This window comes from Nycticebus coucang, chromosome 2 (assembly GCF_027406575.1).
Source record: "Nycticebus coucang isolate mNycCou1 chromosome 2, mNycCou1.pri, whole genome shotgun sequence".
Taxonomy (NCBI): Eukaryota; Metazoa; Chordata; class Mammalia; order Primates; family Lorisidae; genus Nycticebus; species Nycticebus coucang.
The window spans coordinates 220,935-247,602 of NC_069781.1; the positions used below are offsets into that span (position 1 = coordinate 220,935).

At 50.9% G+C, this 26,668-nt stretch overlaps 1 protein-coding gene across 12 annotated transcripts in view; it reads right to left on the bottom strand.

Moving 5' to 3' along the window:
* The window catches only part of CACNA1B (calcium voltage-gated channel subunit alpha1 B), a 222,958-nt gene that overhangs the window by 134,045 nt on the left and 62,245 nt on the right, over nucleotides 1-26,668 (bottom strand). For 8 of the 12 annotated variants that reach the window (XR_008373385.1, XM_053556973.1, XM_053556948.1 and 5 more), the window contains exons 7-11: nucleotides 17,494-17,597; nucleotides 14,831-14,946; nucleotides 14,208-14,264; nucleotides 13,681-13,773; nucleotides 330-539 (exon numbers count right to left, since the gene is read on the bottom strand). Coding sequence is in view for 11 of the 12 variants with exons in the window: in XM_053556973.1 (XP_053412948.1) it covers nucleotides 330-539; nucleotides 13,681-13,773; nucleotides 14,208-14,264; nucleotides 14,831-14,946; nucleotides 17,494-17,597 (580 nt within the window). In the remaining variant the exon portion in view is untranslated. Of the gene's footprint in view, nucleotides 1-329; nucleotides 540-13,680; nucleotides 13,774-14,207; nucleotides 14,356-14,830; nucleotides 14,947-17,493; nucleotides 17,598-26,668 lie in introns of those variants that run through there. The other 4 variants (XM_053556953.1, XM_053556940.1, XM_053556925.1 and 1 more) reach the window with 2 other exon arrangements.

Consider the following 26,668-nt stretch of genomic DNA (forward strand, 5'->3'; position numbering starts at 1 on the left):
GGTCTAAGCCTTCCAAAGGAGGATAAAGGTCTCTCTGGCCTGGCCTGGCCCTGGCCACCCCACATAACCTTCTCCCCTGGGGGCCCAGGCCTCTCGTCCCATTTCACAGTATGCTGAGGAATAGAGGTTCACAGGACCTGGGCAGCCCCGGGATGGGGAGGCCACCTCGGGTCCCAGACACAGTCCAGCCTCCAGCAGAGCCCCTGGGGGCTGCCCATTTCTGTGGGACAGTCTGGGCAACACAGGGATCCTGTGAGGGCTCCCAGGTAGAAAGGGGCAGGAGACGTCCAAGTTGCCCATGAGCAGAAGGGGCCCAGCCAGATACATACACAGCGCCGTGGTGAGACGCTGTGGCTGGTTGTAGTGCACCATGGCCACACACAGCGTGTTCAGGGCCACCACACACAGCACCGCCCAGTAGAAGCTCTGAGCCTTCACCACACGCCGGATGAAGAACCGGAACAGCTTCTCCTTCCTCCGGAAGTATGATGAGCTCTCCGTCTTCCCGCTCTTGAGGCTGGCACGGGCGAAGGGAGATCCTGGGGGACAGGGGACTTGCTGAGGGTGTGGGGGACCAGCAGGCCTCAGGACACACACCTGACCCTCCCATGGCACCCTCTCACAGACACACCCTTGAGGACACTGGCCCCTAGCCCAGCCAGTCACAGATACTTATGCTGATTATCTCTGTGGCCCCCATCTTGCTAGTGAGGGAGCCGAAGGCCTCAGTGATCTCTGGTTACTGGGTGCCAGATGGGAGTGTTGGACTGGGCCTAGATGATCCACTGCCACTGTCTCTGGTCCCAGCACCCTGCCACTGTCTGCAGGTATCCCGAGCTTTCTGCACCTCCAAGACATAAATCTCCCCAAATCCCACCTCATCAGTTTGGCTGAGGAATTCTGCAGCACCTGGCCCTCCCTCTTTCCCAGTGGCTCAGGGTTCACAGCTAGGGGCCACCTGTTCTTACCCAATTTCCTAGGGCACAGCCAAGTTCACTGTGCACATGTGGCCCATGCCTCCTGCCCACCAAGCCTCAAGCCCTACTCTGATCCAATGCCTGCAGCTCTCCCCTCCTCACATCCAACCATGTGGCCTCCTTGCATTTCCATACACTCTCCCTTCTGCTCTGCCCAGCCCCTCATGGCTGCCTGGGAGGGGGATGTGTCCCTTAGCTCCCTCTTGTCACAGCAGGTCCAGCATCCTCACCGAACTCCTGCTCCAGGAGGTTCATTCAAAAGTGGGTCCTTGGCTCCACTTGCAGTGGTCTTCACTAAACTGCCCCTGTCACTGTGTCTGCTTACTGACCCACTCTGTGCCCAGCTCCCGCAAAAGCCCCTGAGCTCTGAGAGGACAGGGGCCACATGCCTCTGTCACCATGTGATGGCAAGGCTTCTGGCAAAGCATGGTGAGTGGGGCAGGACCTCCATCGTGCCTGGGATGCTGTGTGTGCCTCTAGGGCTGGCCATGTCCCTGTAGCAGCCTGTGCAGTAACTGCCCGACGTATGCAGCATGGGCTGGCCACTGTGTCCGTGACACAGACAGCTGTGCCCAGCCAAGGGCCTCTCGGGGTGCAAACCCTGTGTGAAGACACAGGGTGTGTGAGTGTATCGCTGTGAGCACCTCTGCGCATGTCATGTGTGCATGTGCACACCCAGGCGCTCAGCACAATGGAGAATCAGCGGGCTGGGGAAGACAGACTCTGAGGTCTTCAGGGGGACACGTCCACAAGCTGAGCAGCTGTGTCAGACACACAGGGAGACACTGTCATAGGTGGCCTCAGGCCCAGCAAGAGGGTCCAAAGGAAACCACAAGCCAGTCGTGGGTGTCCTTGCAGGGCCCTAAGGGTGGATTCTTAGTGCTTGGGATGCAAATGCACAGAACACCATCCCCACAGCCCTCTTTCTGTAAAGCCAAGACAGAGCCTCACACCATCCACATCCAGACCTCGCTGGAAGTAGACACTTAGTCAGAGCTGACCCACCATGGCCAAGCATACGCACTCATCCTCAGAGGAGCAGAGCAGGGTGCAGAGGGGGCAGACACACAGAGCAGGCCATGTGGGACAAAGCCACACAGGGCCACAGACTGAGCCATGCACTCATAGCCCCGGACACTTGCAGTCACTTGGAACATCAGAGTTACACTCATGCTCAGCCCTGACTCAGCTCACTCTGAAGGCCAGCCAGAAGCCACATGACATGTCCTCAGCACATGCATAGCCACCCATGGAAGGAGGGAAAGGAGCATGCAGACCCCCATGGCCACTGCACCTGGCAGTGAGGGGGCAGCAAGTCCTCCAAGGGAGTCCCCAGCCGTACAGTAAGAGCTAGTCGGTGCCTGCCACAACAAAGGCCTAGTGAGAATGCTGCCTTCTGTGTCTGGCCAGCCATGTCCCACGCACTCATCTGCCTGCACCCACATAGCACACACCCTCCCTTGTCACCATATTTGCACAAAACCACACCTTCCATGGGGTCCCTGAGCCACAGCAGTTCCTTGGTGTGACCATGTGTGATGGAGCGCCAGGGCAGGGGCACCCGATAGCAGGACTATTCTGTCCTGCCTGCAGGGAGCCAGCATAACCACTCAACTCACACTCTGGGACAGACCCAGCAAACTCACAGGCAGACCAGCCAGTGTCCTCAGAGCCACAGAGCCATGTGGCGTGGGCCATTTGTTGAGGAAATGGGGAAAGTCAGGCCAGCATCCTGCCAGTATATCCTGGGCCACCAGTGCATTCTGGGCTGGGTGCAGGTACCCAGGACAGCATTTCCCAGTAGGCAGCCCCTGTGTGGCTGAGTCTGCCGTGGACAGCGGCCCCGGCTCAGCTCTTTGCTATTACCCTCTGTAGCAAGTGGGGAGACGTCTATGTCCAGAGCCATGTTCAGGTGGGGAAATCACAAAGGGACCACACTTCTGCTTTTCAGTCTTTTGCATTTTCCAAGTTTAGTTTAATCAGCACATATTTTTTAATGAAAAAAAAGATTATTTCAAGAAAAAAAGATATTTTCAAGGTAGGGGAAAATCAAGACTGAAACTAACCTATGAATGACAATGAATTGAGCTTTCATGAGAACAAGGCATGACTGCATGCAAACATTTGAGTTCTTTCTATTCTGTCCCCTACATAGGCATTCCATGCCAGGCCTGGACAGGGAACAGAAACAGAGTGGCTAAGACCATCCCTGCCCTCAGCAGCCCTTCCAGAGGCCAGTGAGACAACAGACCAGAAAAATGTGCTTTCCTTCAAGCCCAGCTTTGACTCACCAGCAGAGGACACCAAGGAACCCCTCACCTGGGTATGTGACCCTGCACACAGCACACAGCCTGGAGATTTCACGCAGAAAACCCTAACCTCACAGGACTGTGAGGATTGAGTGAAACAACAAAGGGCCTAGTTCATTGGGGCTCAACCCACTTGACATGTGGCCTGCGCCTGGGACATAGCAGTCCTTGGCACCAAGGGAGGGCAGCCAAAGTCACCACGCAGCTCTGAGCACGTGAAAACCCAAGTATGGCTTCCTTTCCTCCCTCTTAGCCCCAAGCCCATCTTGATCTGACAACTTCTGAGGCTAGCCAGAGGTGAAGGCTGGAGCTTTACTGGAAATCCAGGAGGGAAAGTTGACAAGGTCCCAGGAATTCAGGTATAGCACCAAACAGATCAAAGTGAAACTAACTAAAAGAGAGAATGAGAAAGGTGCTTTTGAGGAAAAAAAAATAAATTCCCTTCTAAAACCATTCAGCAGATAAAAGAATAGGAAGGTCACTCTTAAAACCCAAGCTAGAAGCCTGGAAGATGAAGCACAAGAACATCTCAAGTCTATAGGAGACCATGAGGGAGAACTCACAAGGACAAGGCCAGACCAAGCAGATGAGCAGAAGACCAAGGAGAGGAGCTGAAAGCAATGGACAGATGGAAGAAGGGGGCTCTGAGGAGGGGCTGGACCCACAGATGAGGCCCTGGGCTCTGCAGCAGGCACAGAACAACCTCCCCAGGAGGGAGAAGAGTCTGGCAGCCCCTAGCACTTCGTCTGCAACGGGGAACAGAGACAGGGTAATGTTTACGGCACTGAGATGTGCCAGGATCTCGCTCCACAGTAAGGACCAAGAAGGGATGCTTGAGCATAAGCCAGAAGCTAAAAGTCCACCACCAGTGTAGTCCATCCAGTGACAGATAAGAGGAAGGGACTGACCAGGCCACAGGATGCCAGTCTACAGAGGGACTGACTCCCACTGAGCATGCCTGGAGTGGAGAGAAAACGTGAAGGCAAATTGCACCCTGATGGCTGTTAAGGGCTCTTGCACTTGGGGGGAGGGTGTGGCCACTCTAAGGTACTAATAAGAGTCTAGAACTAAAAACACTAAACTGGCCCAAACCAAGAGAGGGGATAGAGTATTACAAAGATCATATCTTACTGGATTGGGGGTAGGGGCACAAGAAGGGGAAATAGAGCAAATTAGTGATGGAAATAATGCATCTTGGTGATAAAGATGGTAAAGAAACAAATAAATACTGAAGGAAAATGTTCCTAATTATGAGAATAGGGAAGGGAAGATAACCCTTTGTGGAACAGGAGAGTGAGAGAGAAATGATGAGTAATAGGCTGATCAGAGCAGAACAAGTAAAGCTGAAAGGCAGGGACAGCAGCACCGGGACACTCAACAGGGATGGGAGCAGGGATGGCACGCAGCAACCAGGAAGCAACAAGCTTCCTGGAGCAGATCAAGCGCTTCACACGTCAGGGACAGCAGCACAGGGACGGCAGGACAGCAGCACAAGTCACATGCGGCAGGGACAGCAGTAGGGACGGCAGCACCAGGACACGCAGCAGGGACAGCTGCAGGGACGGCATGGACGGCAGCACAAGTGACACGCAGCAACCAGGAAGCAACAAGCACAGGAGCAGATCAAGCGCTTCACATGTCACTGAATCAAGACAGGCTGAATGCTCACGTTAGAAATAGACCAGACAACAGGGTTAAAAAAAGCAAAACTCATAAATATGATTTACAAGAACACTTAAAATGAAAGGGCAAGAAAGGTACCAGGTAAATGCAAGCTAAAAACCAAGAACAGCGACAGCAACAAAAAGTAGCAGTGCCACATGACAGCAGACAGATGAGGTGTCTACAGAGAGACTGACCAGGCCACAAGATGCCAGACAGGCAGGGTGTGTACAGAGGGACTGATCAGGCCACAGGACACCAGACAGGTGGAGTGTCTACAGAGGGACTGACCAGGCCACAAGATGCCAGACAGGCAGGGTGTATAAAGAGGGACTGACCAGGCCACAGGACACCAGACAGGCAGGGTGTATAAAGAGGGACTGACCAGGCCACAGGACACCAGACAGGCAGGATGTGTACAGAGGGACTGACCAGGCCACAGGACACCAGACAGGCAGGGTATCTACAGAGGGACTGACCAGGCCACAAGATGCCAGACAGGCAGGGTGTGTACAGAGGGACTGATCAGGCCACAGGACACCAGACAGGTGGAGTGTCTACAGAGGGACTGACCAGGCCACAAGATGCCAAACAGGCAGGGTGTATAAAGAGGGACTGACCAGGCCACAGGACACTAGACAGGCAGGATGTGTACAGAGGGACTGACCAGGCCACAGGACACCAGACAGGCAGGGTATCTACAGAGGGACTGACCAGGCCACAAGATGCCAGACAGGCAGGCTGTATACAGAGGAACTGACCTGGCCACAGGACACCAGACAAGTAGATTGTCTACAGAGGGACTGACCAGGCCACAAGATGTCAGACAGGCAGGGTGTATAAAGAGGGACTGACCAGGCCACAGGACACCAGACAGGCAGGGTATCTACAGAGGGACTGACCAGGCCACAAAATGCCAGATAGGCAGGATGTGTAAAGAGGGACTGACCAGGCCACAGGACACCAGACAGGCAGGGTGTCTATAGAGAAACTTGACCAGGCCACAGGACACCAGACAGGCAGGGTGTCTACAAAGAGACTGACCAGGTCACAGGAAGCCAGACAGGCAGGTTGTCTACAGAGGGACTGACCAGGCCACAGGACACCAGACAGGCAGGGTGTCTATAGAGAAACTTGACCAGGCCATAGGACACCAGACAGGCAGGGTGTCTACAAAGAGACTGACCAGGTCACAGGAAGCCAGACAGGCAGGTTGTCTACAGAGGGACTGACCAGGTCACAGGAAGCCAGACAGGCAGGTTGTCTACAGAGGGACTGACCAGGTCACAGGAAGCCAGACAGGCAGGTTGTCTACAGAGGGACTGACCAGGCCACAAGATGCCAGAAAGGCAGGGTGTATAAAGAGGAACTAACCAGGCCACAGGACATCAGACAGGCAGGGTATCTACAGCGGGACTGACCAGGACACAAGATGCCAGATAGGCAGGATGTATAAAGAGGGACTGACCAGGCCACAGGACACCAGACAGGCAGGATGTGTACAGAGGGACTGACCAGGCCACAGGACACCAGACAGGAGGGTATCTACAGAGGGACTGACCAGGCCACAAGATGCCAGACAGGCAGGATGTGTAAAGAGGGACTGACCAGGCCACAGGACACCAGACAGGCAGGGTGTCTACAAAGAGACCGACAAGGTCACAGGAAGCCAGACAGGCAGGTTGTCTACAGAGGGACTGACCAGGTCACAGGAAGCCAGACAGGCAGGTTGTCTACAGAGGGACTGACCAGGTCACAGGAAGCCAGACAGGCAGGTTGTCTATAGAGGGACTGACCAGGCCACAAGATGCCAGACAGGCAGGGTGTATAAAGAGGGACTAACCAGGCCATAGGACATCAGACAGGCAGGGTATCTACAGAGGGACTGACCAGGCCACAAGATGCCAGATAGGCAGGATGTATAAAGAGGGACTGACCAGGCCACAGGACACCAGACAGGCAGGATGTGTACAGAGGGACTGACCAGGCCACAGGACACCAGACAGGTAGATTGTCTACAGAGGGACTGACCAGCTCACAGGAAGCCAGACAGGCAGGTTGTCTACAGAGGGACTGACAGGCCACAGGAAGCCAGACAGGCAGGCTGTCTATAGAGGGACTGACCAGGTCACAGGAAGCCAGACAGGCAGGGCGTGTACAGAGGGACTGACCAGGCCACAGGACAGCAGACAGGCAGGGTATCTACAGAGGGACCAACCAGGCCACAGGAAGCCAGACAGAAAGGGTATTTACAGAGAGACTGACCAGGCCACAAGATGCCAGATAGGCAGGAGGTATAAAGAGGGACTGACTAGGCCACAGGACACCAGACAGGCAGGGTGTCTACAGAGAAACTTGACCAGGCCACAGGACACCAGACAGGCAGGGTGTCTACAAAGAGACTGACAAGGTCACAGGAAGCCAGACAGGCAGGGTGTGTACAGAGGGACCGACCAGGCCCCAGGACACCAGACAGGCAGGGTGTGTACAGAGGGACTGACCAGGCCACAGGACACCAGACAGGCAGGGTGTGTACAGAAGGACTGACCAGGTCACAGGACACCAGACAGGCAGGGTGTGTACAGAGGGACTGACCAGGCCACAGGAAGCCAGACAGGCAGGGTGTGTATAGAGGGACTAACCAGGCCACAGGACACCAGACAGGCAGGGTGTGTACAGAGGGACTGACCAGGCCACAGGACACCAGACAGGCAGGGTGTATACAGAGGGACTGACCAGGCCATGAAACACCAGACAGGCAGGGTGTCTGCAGAGGGACTGACTAGGCCACAGGACACCAGACAGGCAGGGTGTGTACAGAGGGACCGACCAGGCCACAGGACACCAGACAGGCAGGGTGTGTACAGAGGGACTGACCAGGCCACAGGAAGCCAGACAGGCAGGGTGTGTACAGAGGGACTGACCAGCCCACAGGAAGCCAGACAGGCAGGGTGTCTACAGAGGGACCGACCAGGCCACAGGACACCAGACAGGCAGGGTGTGTACAGAGGGACTGACCAGCCCACAGGAAGCCAGACAGGCAGGGTGTCTACAGAGGGACCGACCAGGCCACAGGACACCAGACAGGCAGGGTGTCTACAGAGAAACTTGACCAGGCCACAGGACACCAGACAGGCAGGGTGTCTACAAAGAGACTGACAAGGTCACAGGAAGCCAGACAGGCAGGTTGTCTACAGAGGGACTGACCAGGCCACGGGACACCAGACAGGCAGGGTGTGTACAGAGGGACCAACCAGGCCACAGGACACCAGACAGGCAGGTTGTCTACAGAGGGACCGACCAGGCCACAGGACACCAGACAGGCAGGTTGTTTACAGAGGGACCGACCAGGCCACAGGACACCAGACAGGCAGGGTGTGTACAGAGGGACCGACCAGGCCACAGGACACCAGACAGGCAGAGTGTGTACAGAGGGACCGACCAGGCCACAGGACACCAGACAGGCAGGGTGTGTACAGAGGGACTGACCAGGTCACAGGACACCAGACAGGCAGGGTGTGTACAGAGGGACTGACCAGTCCAAAGGACACCAGACAGGCAGGGTGTGTACAGAGGGACTGACCAGGCCAAAGGGCATAGCTAGGCAGGGTGTCTACAGAGGGACCGACCAGGCCACAGGAAGCCAGATAGGCAGGGTGTGTACAGAGGGACTAACCAGGCCACAGGACACCAGACAGGCAGGGTGTGTACAGAGGGACTGACCAGGCCAAAGGACATCAGCTAGGCAGGGTGTCTACTGAGAGACTGACCAGGCCACAGGAAGCCAGATAGGCAAGGTGTGTACCGAGGGAATGACCGGGCCACAGGAAGCCAGACAGGCAGGGTGTTTACAGAGGGACTGACCAGGCCACAGGACACCAGACAGGCAGGGTATCTACAGAGGGACTGACCAGGCCACAGGACACCAGACAGGCAGGGTATCTACAGAGGGACTGACCAGGCCACAGGACACAAGACACGCAGGGTATATACAGAGGGACGGACTGACCAGGCCACAGGATACCAGACAGGCTGGGACTGACCAGGCCACGAGACACCAGACAGGCAGGGTGTCTACAGAGGGACTGACCAGACCCGAGGACGCCAGACAGGCAGGGTGTCTACAGAGGGACTGACCAGGCCATGTGACACCAGACAGGCAAGGTGTGTATAGAGGGACTGAGCAGGCCATAGGACACCAGACAGGTGGATGTCTACGAAGGAGCTAACCAGATGAAGAAGGTGCCAAGTGTTGAAACAGAGCATAATTCACAAAAGATGTAACAATCATAACTTTATATTGACCAAATATAAAATGGTAAAATATATAAACAAAAGCTACTAGAAATATAAGCAATCCCTCACAAAAAATAAAATGAAGTTGGAATGTTCAAAATACTACTTTGAGAACTGAACAAATTTAGTAGACAAAAAACAAAGAATTTGAAAATATGGTCAATAAACTTGATTTTAATAAATATACCTATAGTCTGATAGCACTCAAATATAGGACACATACTGTTTTTTGTTAGTGAAATTTTTTAAAATCAGTCATGGACTTAGAATTTGAAAACTTTTAAATGTAGAGATTTATAAGCCACATTTCCCAATCATTATCTAATATGACTAAAATTAATAAAAGATGATCAAAATATTTTAATTACTTATAAAGTTGAAGCACACTCCGACATTACCCTTTGACTTAAGAGAAAGTAATTACTATTCAGAAACCATTAAAAAGTATGGCATGACAGCAAAGCTAAATTGACTTCACTATTAAAAAAGAAAGAAGATGGTGCCTGTGGCTCAGTGGGTAGGGTGCTGGATCCATATACCGAGGGTGGCGGGTTCAAACCCAGCCCCCTCCAAACTGCAACAAAAAAATAGCCAGCCGTTGTGGCGGGAGCCTGTAGTCCCAGCTACTTGGGAAGCTGAGGCAAAAGAATCGCCTAAGCCCAAGAGCTGGAGGTTGCTGTGAGCTGTGATATCACAAGACTCTAACAAGGGCAACAAAGTAAGACTCTGTGTTTAAAAAAAAAAGAAAGTGACGTATTTTGAGAAATTAGAAAAATAATAAAGTAAACCAAAACAATACAGAAAGAAACTTAATAAAGATAAAAACATACATTAAAAAATAAAAAAATTGAAACAAAAATAGAAAAAAGAAATCTAAAATCTGGTTATTTGAAATGATCATTAATACACATATTAACCCCATATGATCCTAATTCAGAAAAAAAGGAGAGAAAGCAAAGACAGGGACCCACTAGGTCCTACTAGAGACCAGAAAGAAGCCAACAAGGCCCTCATGCCCTAAGTCACTCTCAGAGCTGTGGACCCTTCTCTGACAATTTTCTGTATCATGTCCCCAGCTGAACACTGGACCACAATGTATGAAGCCCTCCATGACATCTTCACTGCTGCCCAACACACCAGGCTCAGCATGCCCTAAATTGAACACGGGGCTCTATGCAGCCCTGTCCTCCCAGACTGAGCTCCACTTCCTTCCACTGCTCAGGCCAAACACTTTGCAGATGGCCTTGAGGTCTCTCTCTCTTTACCACACCCAATGGGTCAGCAAACCGTGTGGGCTTGTCTTCAAAATATACCCAGAATCTGACCTTAACCTTCCCTTTGCTGCTACTTCCAGGCCCAAGCCACCATCCCCAGGCTTTTCACAACCATCTCTGAATTGGCCTCCCTGTGTCTGCCCTCCTTTCCCAGTCCAGCCTGCTATTGGCAAAGCAGCCTCAGGGTTCTGGAGGGACCCTGACGGGCAGAAGCCAGATGATGTCACCCATCCACAAACCTCGCCCACCATGACCCCTGACCTCTTTTTACTGCCCCAGCCCACATCACTCTGGCCACATGGAACACGCGTACCAGGCATATTCCTTTCTCTGGGTCTCAACACTTGCTGCCTGGAACATTCTTTTCCCCAGGTATCCCAGATACTCACCTTCTTGCACTCTTTGCCTGAAGACAATCTTTCCCCTAAGGCTGTCTGTGGCCATTCCATGTGCAGCACCCACCCAGGCCCTCAGACCCCTCCCTTCCCTCCTCCTCCCCTTTGCTCAGAGCTCTTTCTGACTGGCTGAGTGTTTTACTTATTATTTCATTTGTTGTCTGATGTCCCCACCAGAATCAGAATGGGAACTCCAGAAGACAAAGAATCTTGACTACTTTGTTTAATACTGAAATCCCTGTGCCTCATTTGTTGTCTGATGTTCCCACCAGAATCAGAATGGGAACTCCAGAAGACAAAGAATCTTGACTACTTTGCTTAATACTGAAATCCCTCCCCCTGCGACGGAACGTCCAGACTACACGCAGAGAGATTAAAAGGGTCATAAGAGATACTACAAGCAGCTGTAGAAGCAAATCTGAACACTCAGAAAACCAAAAATCCCTTTCCTAAGAAACTATAAATTACAAAACTGGCCCAAGGTTGTTTTGTTTTGGGGTTTTTTTTGGTTTATTTTTTGTGGAGTTTTTTTTGTTTTTTTGCTATGTATAGATGTATAGATTCACAGTTTTAGCTCACTTACAAGAAAAACATAATTCCAGTATTATTTCAACAACTCCAAATCATAGAAAAGACTTTAAAAACTCTTCAATTTACTATGCAAAATCTGAATAAAAATTCTAGGTGAAATAGACATATTAATAGAAGAAAACCATTTAAATACAAAACTTATATGATAAATCTTCAAAAATAATAAGATGACAGGCTTGGCTCCTGTGGCTCAAGCGGCTAAGGCACCAGCCACATACACCTAAACTAGAGGGTTCGAATCCAGCCCAGGCCCACCAAACAACAATGATGGCTGCAACCAAAAAATAGCCGGGCATTGTGGCGGGTGCCTGTTGTCCCAGCTGCTTGGGAGGCTGAGGCAGGAGAATTGCTTGAGCCCAGGAGTTTGAGGTTGCTATGAGCTGTGATGCCACAGCACTCTACCCAGGGCAACAGCTTAAGGCTCTGTCTCAAAAATAATAATAATAATATGACAAAGGATTCAGACCTATAATATACATTGGTCTCTTATTATTGACAATATAAATACAAAATAGTTTACAAATAAATAAACCCAATGGAAGAATGAATAGGATATATGAAGAGACAGCAAAAAGCACACCCAAACAGGAAGCAAACATTTAAGAAGAGATTCAGAACCATAAGCAGTGTATAAAATGAGAATCACAGTCCCAATGAAATGTCACTTTATACTCATCAAATTGGCCTCAAACTGGCAAAAATCAAAAGGAGTGATGACGTCTCAGCAGGATGAGGGGCAAGTGTCTTCCTGTGTGGTTAATGGAATGTGAGGGCATCTCTAGAAAGTAAATGTATCCCCCACCCACGGCAGCCTGTTCTGGGATTCTACCCACAGAAACAAAAGCACCAGGAGGGAAGGACAGACATTTACAAGAATGTGAGGGCAGTTTGCTCATAGGGAGATAAAAACTATAAATACACCAAAAGCTATGAATAGGGCAGCTGACGAAATTACAGTGAATGCATGTCACAAACGCCACACAGCTATTGCCAGCAGATCAGGGTTGGACTAATCAATGAGCAGAGTTCCCAAAGGTAAAGATGAGAACAGTTTGGGTAGACTCCACATGCATATAGGTATGCACATGCACATGCACGTGTATGTGTGTGTTTGTTATCTAAGGCAAGCATAAAAAAATAGGAAGGGTAGGTTCTAAGTTGTTAATATGTGTTTCCTGGTACTGGGAGAGGACAGAAAGGGTAAAGTCTAAGAGTGTGTGTGTATATGTATGTATGCACGTGCATACATGTATGCTTACATGTGTGCATGTGCTTATACAAGTGTGCATGTTTTTACATGTATGTTTGTATGTGTATATGGTTGTGCACATGTGTGCGTGCTTTTACATGTGTAGTATGTGTGGTGGGTGCATATATGTGTGTGCATGCATTTACATGTGTATGTGCCATGTGTGGGTACGTGTATGTATGTGTCTTTACATGCATGTGCAAATGTATGTGTGCAGGTGCATGCATATACATATTTGCATGTGTGCATTGTGTATGTGTGTGCAGTGTTCATATGCATATTTGCATGAGTGCAAGTGTACATGCTGTGTGTATGCATGTGTGTGTGCTGTTTTATTGAAGAGTTCTGTCTCATAGATACAACAACATGATGAGAAACAGATCTTTTAACTCTGGTGCATTCACACAGACTGTTGGAGGGCAAGGGGATTTGACTTGACAGCTTGAAATGAAAAACCATCACTGCCAAGTGCCTGCTCTTCTCCCACACAGTTAAAGATAGAGACTCAGGGCTGAGTCTGCCTTGGTGTTAGGATGCACTGTAACAGGCCATTTGGTGGGAAAATGCCCAGGCATTTCGGGTACCAGAAGTTTGATACCAGAGAGGAAAGGAACTAGGACAGGTCTGTAGAGTAAGTTGATAGGAATTTTCCTTTAACTATTCGAGAGGTAAGAAATGAAGCAAGGGCCTCAGTGGTAGCAGGCCCCAACAAGTAGAAAATAAGGACTGAGAAGAGAGAACTTAGAAAGTTTTGGTCCCTACAGTCAGTGACACACACAGGCCTCCAGCCATAGGATGGGACAGAGGGCTCTGTGCACTGAGAAGAATGAGCAAGTGTTGGGCAGCAGGGAATTACCAGGTACCACTAAGTGCCGTTTTACATTTGGCTATAAGCCCAGCAGAGCCAGGAGAACTCCTGAGACTTACCAACAGCACAGAGGTCTGCAAACCGGTCCTCACCCTCCTCGGCATGGATCAGGTCATTCCTACTCTTCTTGGCAGCTGCTCTCTTCAGCACTGCTTTAAACAAAGGGGGAAGAGACTGTCTGGGCTGCAGCCTTCAGGCCACTTACCCCAGGCTGGAGGCCCCAACCTGAGCAGTGGGTGTGAAGAAAGGGCAACACATGTCCATGACCATGCAGCAGGGGCCCCAGCCCCACCCCCAGTTTCCCCAGGTGCTATCAGGTGGCTTTCCATGGCCTTTGGGAGCAGCATCACCCCGAGCTCTGGGACAGACACAGCCGGGTTTACACCTGTAGCACTTTTCTTGACAATGACACGTGCATGTGTCAGGAAGCCCAAGGCAGAATGCACAGCCCAGTCTGTGTGTGTGATGGATGCGTGCCTTCTGGCCCCGCAGAGAACCCCACATGGAACCTGCCAGTCACACAGGGTGCCGCCCACCCAGCCCCAGAGCTCTGTCCACACGAGGAGGGTTAGTGAGGGTCACCTACCATCCAAAGGGGACTTCTCCTCTGCATTCCTGTCCTCCTCTGCCAGCATGACTTCCTCTGTGATAGAACACAGCCTCAGGCCACAGCCTTCCAGTCCCCATCCCTGTCCCAGGATGGCTCATTCCAGGAGCGCCTGACAAAGGCACATCTGCTGGAAGACCTAGCCTCTCAGCTACTACAGCTCACAAGCCAGCAGGGCTCAGAGCAATGGTGCCGTGGGGCCTAGCTGCCTCGAATCTGCCCTATGCCCCACCCACATGTCACCATCCCGCAGGTAAACTCAGCACTGAGGAGGCAGGAGTAGGTCCTCCGGCAGGGGGAAGAGGGTTGGCCAGGGCTGGAAGAGGGTTCCAGAAAATTCAGGCTTAACAGAGCCCAGCATCAGGCACAAAAGGGACTCAGGTCATGGGCTGAGATGACCTGAGATGACAGCGGATCCCTCAACTGAAAAGGCCACTATCCTCTGAGCCAAATAGCTACCTAGAACCAGGACCCTGTGTAGAGAGGGGAACATGCTAGATACAAAGCCTCAGATTCTACCCCACAGCTGGTGGCAGAGCAGAGTTGGGGACCAAGAACAACAGCAATGGGCCAGGCTGTGGTGGTCCCTCCATGGCTCTTACCAGCCTTAAAGATCCACTCCAGGTACCCATTGAGCTCCCTCTCTATCTGCTGTTGCCGGCGGAGCTTCAGGAAGGCACGGCGGTTCTCCACCCTCTCTCGCTCCTTGGCAAACTCTCTGCCATGCAGGGCCAGAAAAGCAAACAGAATTGTGAGTGTCAGCACAGCATGCTGTGCGGCCCACAGGCAGGCAGGACAACCTGTACGTAGCCAGGCTGCTGTGCCTCTGACCTGAGCCCTCAGAGGACCTCCCATCCTCCACCCACCCAGTGACAGCCAGACAGGGCCTCCCTCCTCAGGCTCCTCTGGGATAGTCCCCAGGTAGGCACTTGGGTACCAAGACAGTAACCCACCACCCATAGAGGGCTGTGGGCAGGAGTTCTCAGGGGTGAAGGGGAGACACTGGTTTTGCCTCCTCTGTAGCTTCATATACAAAGCCATTGCTGGGTGAGGAGGTGCAGACAGAGGTGAAGGAAGAAGAGGAGACAGGTCAAGAGTGGACAGAAACAAGAGAAAAACCTTGCAGAGTCTACAGGGCCTGCTCAGCACCGCTGAGGCCCATGACAAGCAGCAGAAACTGTCCCCTCTCTTCAACGCCCAGCCCCTGCCCTTCCTGCACATCCATGGCCTTGGTGACCAGCAGGGAGCAACTGTTCTGCTCAGCACCTGCCCAGAGCCAGCCTTCTGGACAAGCTTTGGACTCACAGTGCAGAGGGAGGGATCATCTCCTGACACACAGAGGCACGTGCACACATAGCACACACACAGGCCACACAGGTACACACAGAGGCACATGCACACACACGACACACACACAGAGGCACGTGCGCATACACACACACACAGCACACACAACAAGCTCTGGGCTTGGGGACGTGGATACAGGAGGTCTTGCGTGTGGCACACACAGCCCATGAGTAGGGAAAGCCTGACTCCAACCAGGACTGGCCCTGAGCCCACAACCAGTGAGAAGAAACAGCCCCTGCCCATGCCCTCGCTCCCTCCCGTCTGGACCCCAAGTGCTGAACCTATAGAAGGCAGGGTCCTCACCCAGGCCCCTGGCCATGCCCTGAGGTAAGGAGGGTCTTGGGGGACAGCAGAGGGCAGTGACCCAGCTGCTTGAGCTCATCTGAGAGCTACCAGCAGGAATTCACTTGGCAGTCAGTTCTCACCAGTCAGTGGTTACCAGGGCTGCCTCCAGATGCCGTAACAATGAGACCCAGGCATGAAGAGTGAAGCCACGAGACTCCCGCAGAGCAAGCTCACCTCATGAGCTTGGGAACCTTGGGCTGTTTGGGAACCTTTCACTGCTGCTGTGAGGGTGCCCAACATGGAGGCCCCAGAGCTGTGCTGGCCCATGGCCTTAAGAGCCCATTGCTGGGCCTGGACCCTGAAGGCAGCTTCATCTGGGCTGAGTAGGGATTCCTTCCACATCTCCCCTTTCCCAAAGGCCAGGAGGCTCATGGGTGGGTACTGAGCTGGGAAACATAAGGCTCTTGCCCTCAGCCCCCTACTGCCCCCAGTCCATCCTGCACAGTGTCCAGAGAAAGACAACAAGTTGGCCTGGACAACCACTCTCCTGGCTCTCCATGGACTCAGCCAGGGCCCAGCCACCAGAGCATGTAGGGCCCTCAGCACTGAGCCCAGGCCCCACGAGCCTGGGTACCCCCAGCCCGTGTCTGCCCCGTGACCTTCCCAGCTCCAACCACCCTATAATACATGCTTTATTGACCACTGGCCTCCTCCCCTCAGCCTGGCTGGGTCCCAATCGTCATGGGTATCTGGGGAGACATCCTTCTCCCAGGTGCCTTCTCTGAGCCCTGGGTCTCCCATGATGTGCTAGGGGCTTGGCTGGTCCCTGCAAGGGTACCAGTGACAATCCCATACCTCACAGGAGAGGACTGAGGCTGAAGACACGTGACCAGCAGCCACACACAACCTGTCTCTGCTGTGCCCACTCCCTTTCAGGCCAGTGTGGGGTCAGGCCAACTCTGGGGTCCCTCTCCCAGGTGATGTCCCCAGCCCACCTCAGAAGACCTGGGACTGAGCAGGAATCGTCAGGGAGGGCAAGAGGGACACTTTCCCCTCCAGCCTCACAGGGGTCTGATGCAGAACTGGCATGCAGAGGATGGCCAAGCCTGACACCCCCACCTCTGCCTAGCAGGGCCCCATAGCCCCAAATGCCAACCCAGTTCAGGCCAGGAGGGTGCTCTGTGCCTGCAGGCCAGTTGGCTATGCTGGCCACATCCCACACCAAAAAGACTCAGGGAGCACCACTCTCGAGACCCAGCACTGTGCCCCTCCCCCTCCCTGGAGCAGCTGGGCCTGGAGAGGTGAGCTGAGCTGGTATGGGGAGCCCAGAGGTCACTGCAGCCAAGACTTTAGGGGTATCCCTCCTATTCTTCACCGTGGGAACAGGATGCTATCTGTGGCCACAGAAGCTGCCTGGAAACCCCATCACAGAGCACACTTCCCACCTACCCAGTTGTGACACCACAGTAGCTCCTTCCCCATGACAGAGAGAAGGTCGAGGAATGGCCTGGGAGGTGGCGACTGCCACAGGGGGTCGTCCCGGCTGGGCCCGGCTCACTGCTCAGCTTATAGGGTCCCTTTCCCTCAGCCTCCAAACACAGTGCCCCTGTGTAATCCCCACTTGGCCTCTTACCCTGACAGCACGCCCAGCACCAGGTTGAGCATGAAAAAGGAGCCAATGATGATGAGGGGTATGAAGTAGAGCCAGTTCCAGGTGTTGCCAGCGGCGTCATTTGTCTGAAAAGGAAGAGGAGGTGGTGAGGACACACACAGACGAGGAGGTGGTGAGGATGCACATAGATGAGGAGGTGGTGAGGACACACATAGATGAGGAGGTGGTGAGGATGCACATAGACGAGGTGGTGGTGAGGACACACACAGACGAGGAGGTAGTGAGGACACACATAAACGAGGAAGTGGTGAGGATGCACATAGATGAGGAGGTGGTGAGGACGCACATAGATGAGGAGGTGGTGAGGACGCACATAGATGAGGTGGTGGTGAGGATGCACATAGATGAGGAGGTGGTGAGGACGCACACAGATAAGAAGATGGTGAGGACGCACACAGACGAGGTGGTGGTGAGGACGCACACAGATAAGAAGATGGTGAGGATGCACACAGACGAGGTGGTGGTGAGGATGCACACAGATAAGAAGATGGTGAGGATGCACACAGATGAGGAGGTGGTGAGGACGCACACAGATGAGGAGAGGAGGTGGTAAGGACGCACACAGATGAGGAGGTGGTGAGGACGCACACAGATGAGGAGAGGAGATGGTAAGGACGCACACAGACGAGGTGGTGGTGAGGACGCACACAGACGAGGAGGTGGTGATGACGCACAGATAAGAAGATGGTGAGGACACACACAGACGAGGTGATGGTGAGGACACACACAGACGAGGAGGTGGTGAGGACACACACAGATGAGGTGGTGGTGAGGACACACACAGATGAGGTGGTGGTGAGGACACACACAGATGAGGTGGTGGTGAGGACACACACAGATAAGGAGATGGTGAGGACACACACAGATAAGAAGATGGTGAGGACGCACACAGATGAGGTGGTGGTGAGGATGCACACAGATGAGGAGGTGGTGAGGACACACACAGATGAGGTGATGGTGAGGACACACACAGATAAGAAGATGGTGAGGACACACACAGATGAGGTGGTGTTGAGGACGCACACAGATGAGGTGGTGGTGAGGATGCACACAGATGAGGAGGTGGTGAGGACGCACACAGATGAGGTGATGGTGAGGACGCACACAGATGAGGTGGTTGTGAGGATGCACACAGACGAGGAGGTGGTGAAGACACACACAGACGAGGTGGTGGTGAGGACACACACAGATGAGGTGGTGTTGAGGACACACACAGATGAGGTGGTGGTGAGGACGCACACAGATGAGGAGGTGGTGAGGACACACACAGATGAGGTGATGGTGAGGACGCACACAGATGAGGTGATGGTGAGGACGCACACAGATGAGGTGGTTGTGAGGATGCACACAGACGAGGAGGTGGTGAAGACACACACAGACGAGGTGATGGTGAGGACACACACAGATGAGGTGGTGGTGAGGACACACACAGATGAGGTGGTGGTGAGGACACACAGATGAGGAAGTGGTGGACACACACAGATAAGAAGATGGTGAGGACACACACAGATGAGGTGGTGGTGAGCACGCACACAGGTGAGGAGGTGATGTGCCCAGCCTTTGCACAGGCACCTCCCCAGCAGAGCATGCATGTCCACACCAGGCTGCTGGGCCCCCTGAGCAACTCCAAGGACATTTCCTCCTGAATGAAATCCCCAGCCCCATATCCTTCACTGACCTGTGTGCAATGGCTCTCATAGCTGGAGGTATCAGGGGCCTCACCAGTTCCTAGGGGCAGGTGTCACCCGTGCCAGGTGTGATCTGAACAGGTGTGATCTGAACAGCTGAAAGCTAGGAAAGGTTGTGTCCCCAGAGCTCCTCTGGATCCGGTTACTTTTCAGAGCATATTTTGTTTTCACTGGTTCCTAGCAAACTTGGTAAGAGGGAGGAGAGAGCACCTCTTTTTCCACACAAGTGTAGTGCTCGAGGTCAGCCAGGAGGGAGGTGGGAGCTGAGGGTGGCCTGTAGCTCTTTCCGCCTCTCCAGAGACAGGTCACAAGTCATGGGCAAGGGCCCCGAGGAAGACAGGCAAGAGGACAGCCAGGCACTGCCCTATAGCTGGGGTCAGTCTAAAGGAGCTGCTGGGAGCACACCTGCCCTCTGGGGTCTGCCCCCTCAGTGGGATGTGTACTCAACTCCTGGAAAGTCCTAGGTCCCTTGGATATATTGAGCCTGTGGCTCTGACCCTGGACACTGATTCCAGGATGGTCACAGAGCTCCTTGGACCCTAACTAAAAAATGACATTCAGAACCCAGCACTGACTGCAACCCACATTCCCTAAGCACACCCTCTCCAGACCCACTGAGCCCTCTTGAGGAAAAGGAAAAGGAGGAGGAGCCCTCAGTCCTCCCTCCCAAAGGGCCATTCCCATCAGTAGTTAAGTCACTCCAAGTACTTCATTTTAAAAAACAAATCAAATAAATCAGAATTTTCACTTTTGGGAAGACAAAGTGGACAAACCTTCCCTCTTCCTCCCACTAAGCACAATTAATATTCTGAACATTATACATGAATGAAAAGTAAGTCTATGAAGGCTGGAGAAAAGAAGGCCAACCAGCTAGGATCTCAAGAAGTAAAGGTCACTGCAGCCAAGACTCATGAGGCACGCACCCATCCTCCACTACAATAATGGGGCTCTCACCTGACTCCTCTCAAACTGGGGTACATCAGCAAGTGGGAATGGACTCTCCTTTTCAGCACCCCGCAGTCAATTAGTGAAGACCACATGGGTCCCTGGATTCCCTCTTCCACACGCAGAGACAGGCCCAGCCCCGCCTGGCCAGGCAGCTTCCAGAGAGCTGAGTGGACAGTCAGGATTGGCACCACCATCCAGAAGCGCTGAGGCCGCCCCCTCACAGTGTGCAGAAACCTCATGGGGAGCACAAACAAGGCACTCCTCACCCTCCCCACCAGGCCTCCACCCCTGAGGCACAGCGGGAGCCAGAGCTGCCACACCTGCCCGTCAGGGAGGAAAAAGCCCAACGAGCATTTGTGCTGTGGGGACCCTGGACCTCCACACTCACGTTAACCAGACAGCAACCCCTCCTCCTCTGCCACAGTAAGTGGCTACAACAGAAAATTAGAAGTAAGATCCAGGGACTGGTATGTGGTGGCTCAGGCCTGTAATCCCAGCACTCTGGGAGACTGAGGTGGGACGATCCCTTGAGTTCAGGAGTTTGAGACCCGCCTGAGCAAGAGCAATACCCCATCTCTACTAAAATATAAAAACCAGCCGGGTGTGGTGGTGGGCACCTATAGTCCCAGCTACCCAGGAGGCTGAGGCAGGAGGATCACTTGAGCACAAGAGTTCGAGGTTGCTGTGAGCTATGAGGCCATAGCACTCTACCCAGAGCTACAGAGCGAGACTGTCCAAAAAAAAAGGTCAAAATAGTGAGTTTTATGTTATTTGTATTTTACCACAATAAAAATAAAAATGAAGGGGGAAAGAGGCATAGGGAGGAGATAACCTGTCCCTGTCTGCAGATGTTTATACCTACATGGAAAATCCCAGGGAAGCTGCCAAAAATCTTCCAGAACTGATAAGTGAGTCAAGCAAGGTTGCAGGAACCAAATCAAAATGCAAAAACCAGTTGTATTTCTACATACTACTAATGAACACATGGACAACAAAATTTAAAATGCAATACCATTTTATGATGAGAAAAGCACAGCAAAGGCCACTGCCTAGGTGCTAAAGAGAGCACCACACCATGGGGGGAGCCGTGGCCACAAACCAAGTACTGGGTAGAGCTTCTCGCACCTGCAGACTAGAGTCTGTGCTATCCAGACACTGCCTTTCAACAGGCCACTCAGGCATTGCCCAGAACTTAAAGTGACCCACACCCTATGCCTTATATATACCACCTATCACCTCTGTCTCCATCTCTCTGAGCCTTCATTCTTATCTCCAGTAACCTGGGGATGGAGGCCTACCCTCCTGGCTTATGACACCCTCCTTGCCTGATCTGTAAGTGATAAATCTTTGGATTCATTCCTATTGCGGGGGCGTACTGAATTTGCATCTTTCTTCTGAAGAGCCAAGGTTTTCCCTGGGACACTAGGAGGAATATGGGACAGACTCTCAGTAACAGCACAAAAAGGACATGGGTCAGGCGAGAGCCACGGGGACATGGGCCAGAATAAAGAGGCTTCCTGTGTGAAGGACCTCCGGTCATTGGTTAGACAACTAAGCATTAGGCCATGTGCCAGGTAGACGGAGTTTGAAAGGGACACTACAAACACCCACATCCAGCTCCCCTTCACTTCTGGTTAAGACAGAGTTTGCTGGTCTTTCTGGTACTAGAACCCCTGGGGGCTCACAAAACACATTTGCAATCATTCACAAAAAAAGAAAAATCTAACAAAACACATATAGGACTTGTATGTTGAAAACCACAGAATGCAAATGAAATAAATAAAAAGTGATCTAAATAAGCGGAGAGACACACTGTGTTCACTGGTTGGAAGACCTAAGACAGTAAAGATGTCAATTCTCCCAAACTGAGTAAACTGGGAAGAGTCAGTCCACCCGATTCAAGACTTACATGTAAATAACTACAGCAATCAAGACAGCATTACTGGCACAGGGAGAGAAACACAACCAAAAGAGATCCCCACAGATATGCTCACTGATATCTGGCAAAGATGCAAAAGCAATCCAATGGACATCCATAAAGGAGAGGGAAGGGAAGAGGAGGGTGGGGGCCTCAATCTAAACCTCATTCTTTATATAAAGATTAACTCAAAATGGATCACAGACTTACATTTAAAATATAGAACAATAAAAATTTTAGGAAAAAAAAACAGAAGAAAATCTTCAGGATTTAGGACTAGGCAAAGACTTTTTTTTTGTTTGTTTGTTTTTTGGCCGGGGCTGGGTTTGAATCCGCCACCTTTGGCATATGGGACCGGCGCTCTACCCCTTTGAGCCACAGGCGCCGCCCAGGACTAGGCAAAGACTTATAGCAAAAGCCCAATCCACAAAAAGGACAAACTGATAAACTGTTCTTCGTCAAAATTAAAAATGTTTGTTCTATGAAAGACCAGGTGAAGAATATGAAAAGACAGGATACTGACTAGGAGAAGGTATTTGCAGACTACATATCTGACAAAGAATTAGTACCCAAAATACATAAAGAACTTAAAAACCGTACAGTAAAAGAAAAATCCAAGCAGACATGGGCAAGAGGTGTGGAGAGACAGTCCCCTAGGGAGGCACACATAGAGCACAGGAGCCTGCAAAGACGCCCGACACCGTGATCATCAGGCAGTGCAGACCAACACCACGGGATGTAGGTGTCACTGCACACCCATCAGAGTGGCTATGATAAAAAGCGATACCGCCACATGCTGGCAAGAATGCAGAAAATTACATTATCCCATACCTTGCACGTAGGACTGCAAAAGAGTGCTAGTTTTAAAACTAAACATGCAGGGCAGCGCCTGTGGCTCAAAGGAGTAGGACGCCAGCCCCATATGCTGGAGGTGGCGGGTTCAAACCCAGCCCCGGCCAAAAACCACACACAAAAAAAGAAAAAAACCCTAAACATGCAAATAGTATACAAGCCAGAAATTTACACTATTAGGCATTTATCCCAGAGAAGTGAAAAAAAGTTTGGGTAAAAATCTGCACACAAGACTATACAGCAATTCTATTCATACATAATAACCCCCAAATGGAAACAACCTAGATGTCCTTCATTAGGCGAAGTTTAAGCAAACCGTGCTACACCTGAACCACACAGACTACTCTGCAGTGGAGCGCAACAAGGCGCTGACACACACCCGTCAGAGGATCTGTCTGTGAGTGATGCTTGAGTGAAAACAGCCAGTACCAATGGTTACACGTGACACGGTTTCATCCACATAGCACTCTTTTTTTTTTTTTTTTTTTGTAGAGACAGAGTCTCACTTTATCGCCCTCAGTAGAGTGCCGTGGCATCACACAACTCACAGCAACCTCCAACTCCTGGGCTGAAGCGATTCTCTTGCCTCAGCCTCCCGAGTAGCTGGGACTACAGGCGCCCACCACCCAGCTATTTTTTGGTTTGCAGTTCAGCCGGGCCGGGTTTGACTTGGTATATGGGGCCGGCGCCTTACCGACTGAGCCACAGGCGCCACCCACATAGCACTCTTGAAATGACAAAACTGTAGATATGGCAGACAGATGAGTGATTCCCAGGGACTAGGAGGAGTGAGTGTAGGAGGGCAAGGGTGTGACCACAAAAGGGCGACACAGGGCACCTTGCCGTGAGGGGATGCTTGCACGGTGGCTGTGTTGACAACAGGTCCGCAAGTTGTCACCACTGAATGCAATAGGGCAAAGGATACATGGCATATTTCTATACTATTTCTTATAACTGCATGTAGATCTATAATTACCTCAAATAAAAATTTAATTTAATAATTAGACAATGTCTGTGGCTCAAAGGAGTAGAGCGCTGACCCCATATACTGGAGGTGGTGGTTCAAACCCAGCCCCAGGCAAAAACTGCAAAAAAAATTTTTTTTTAATTTAATTTAATAAAGCCAGTTCCTTGACTCTCCCATCTCACTGCAGTTTCTCCTAGGGAGTCAGATCTCATCTTCACGGCCTTATCTGCCTCCCTGTAGCTCACACTCCCCACGGCCTCTGCGCCTCTACTCACCAACACCCTCCCTCTTACCAAATGAAGAGTCACAGCTTCTCTTCTCTTCCCTGATCTCACACATGTGGCCTCGCTGCCATTTTGGCAAAACCCCTTGACCTGCTTCCATGGCCCCGCAGGATGATGTCACGCTCCCACCCCCGAAAGCTCTGCCTCTGTCTCTTTCGCTGGCTCCTTCTTTCCTACTGGACCGTTGAATGCTGGAACTTTCCCAGGGCTCAGCCTTTGGCATTCTCTCCCTATCCACACTCACTTCCCAGGTGATCCCACCCTCCTCATACTTTTAAACATTGTCCCTGAGTCAGTGATTTCAGAGGTGTATCCTCAGCCCTACTGTCCCCTCTCATCTGCCCCTCAAATGCCCACTTGTGTACTCAACATCTAAAAATAGTTACCTGAAACAAACAGACCAAGACAACCTTGTGGTCCCACCTCTACCCCCGACTGAAATAAACTAAACGAACATCTGTCCCAGTTCTCCCTTCTCAGTAAAATGGCACCACCTTCTCCAAAGGTTCAAGTCCCATCATCTTTGATTCTTTTTTCTCACACTGGATATCCAATCTATGAGCAAGGCCTGTTAGTGTTACGATCAAAATAAGCCTTTGCCTCAGAGTCAAAGCATTCTATAATAGATATACTCTTATTTGATAATGTGCATGTTACTTTCTTTGCATTATTATTATTGCTTAATATTTCGATGTAGCAATTGTCTGATTCCTTTTCTGAATGTATTTATGTTTGTTCATTCTTTACAAGGTTTTTGTTTCTAGTCCTTATTTTAAACATTGCTATTAAAATTTAAGCCTTTTTAATTTTGTGAAGGCAAAAAAATGGAAACTTAATAAACACATGTATATGTAAAAATTAAAAAATAAAAAAAAGAGTTCTCTGATAACAGTTTTCAAAGGCCTTTACCTTCGACCTGTTATGGCTTCTCAAATAAGAGGCAAGAGGTGGCTTCATGGATTACAGGCAGCCCTCCAGAACTTTCTCTAGGGATATCCTGCAATTGTCCAGCACCTGCATTCAGCATGTGAAGGCAAGCGTGAAAGCAGTCAACAGAAAGCCAAAGACCTTCTAGAGTCCCTTCTTCAAGCCAGCATTGTTAAACTTGCTCCTTTTTTTGGTGGATGTCATTCATGTCCTTAGCATTCTAACCCATGTCAATTCCCCCATTGCCAACATATTTTTCACCATAGAGTCAACACTGAAAATGCTCCAAATGTATCAAACAAGGGCCAAAAGAATACAGGGTGGATTCAGTCACATACTTTCATGATAACTGCCCCAGAGGAAAGGAAAATATTTCTGCCATGAGAAACATGGTTCTGACACATCAAGACGCTGCAAGGCTGTTTCACAGATGCCAGCCAAGATGAGGGGAGGGCCACCATGATTGGAAGCTTCAAGCTGTGGCCCACGAAGATAAATCAAGAATTTGGAATAAAAGAGGTATCTATCCTGATTGTACATTACGGACCAGTATTAGAAGCTGCCAGTGTAAAAACTTGATGAGGTGGACACCGAATGGAGCACGTTAAAATTAGAGATTTACATCAGATATCAGAACATTCGAAAAATGACCTGGGATTTTGTAAATTCCATCTACTTACACAAGTATCCGAACATCCTGACACTAGTTGACCCAGTGCTGACACTTCCTGCAAGTTCAGCTGAAGCAGAACGTGGCTTTAGTCAGATGAAATGGACCAAGTCACATATGCGCGCTAAAATCAAGGCTGCAAGTATGACAGATGTCTTGATCATTCAGTTGAATTCTCCAGATAGCAATAATTTTGGCTCTAAGAAAGCTATTCATTTATGGAACACAAGAACATCAGCTGGTAACACAAGGCCTAACTCAGACTGCTCATCAAACTCAGAAAGCCATTATGAAAGCAATTAGTCATGTGACAAATGTTGGCATTGTTATTGAGCACAGCAAAATAAAATAAATGATTTTCAAAAACCTTAAAAAAATAATAATAAGCCTTTGCACTTATATCTCCTTTTCTTTTTGAGACAGAGTCTTGCTGTGTCACCCAGGTTAGAGTTCAGCAGTGTGATCACAGCTCACTGCAGCCTCCAACTCCTGGTTCAAGGATCCTCCTACCTCAGCCTCCCAGGCATCTGAGACTACAAACGCCACCACACCTGGCTAATTTTTTAATTTTATTTTTGGTAGTGCTAGAGTCTCTCTATGTCTTGAACTCCTGCAAACAATCCTCCCACCTCAGCCTCCAAGTGTTGGGACTAAAGGTGTGAGCCACAGCACCCCACTGGCACCTGCATTTCTGAACACTCTTTCCTCAGATCTTCATGTAATCAGTACAATGAACATCAGCAAAACTACACGTGTAAAATCACAAACCAACATTTACCCCACACCATCCCTTTGAACATGGCCAGTGGAGAAATCCTTCCCATGATCTTGGATGAAAATCTGAACAAGCCCAATGACTTTTCTAATAAATCCTGGGCAAAA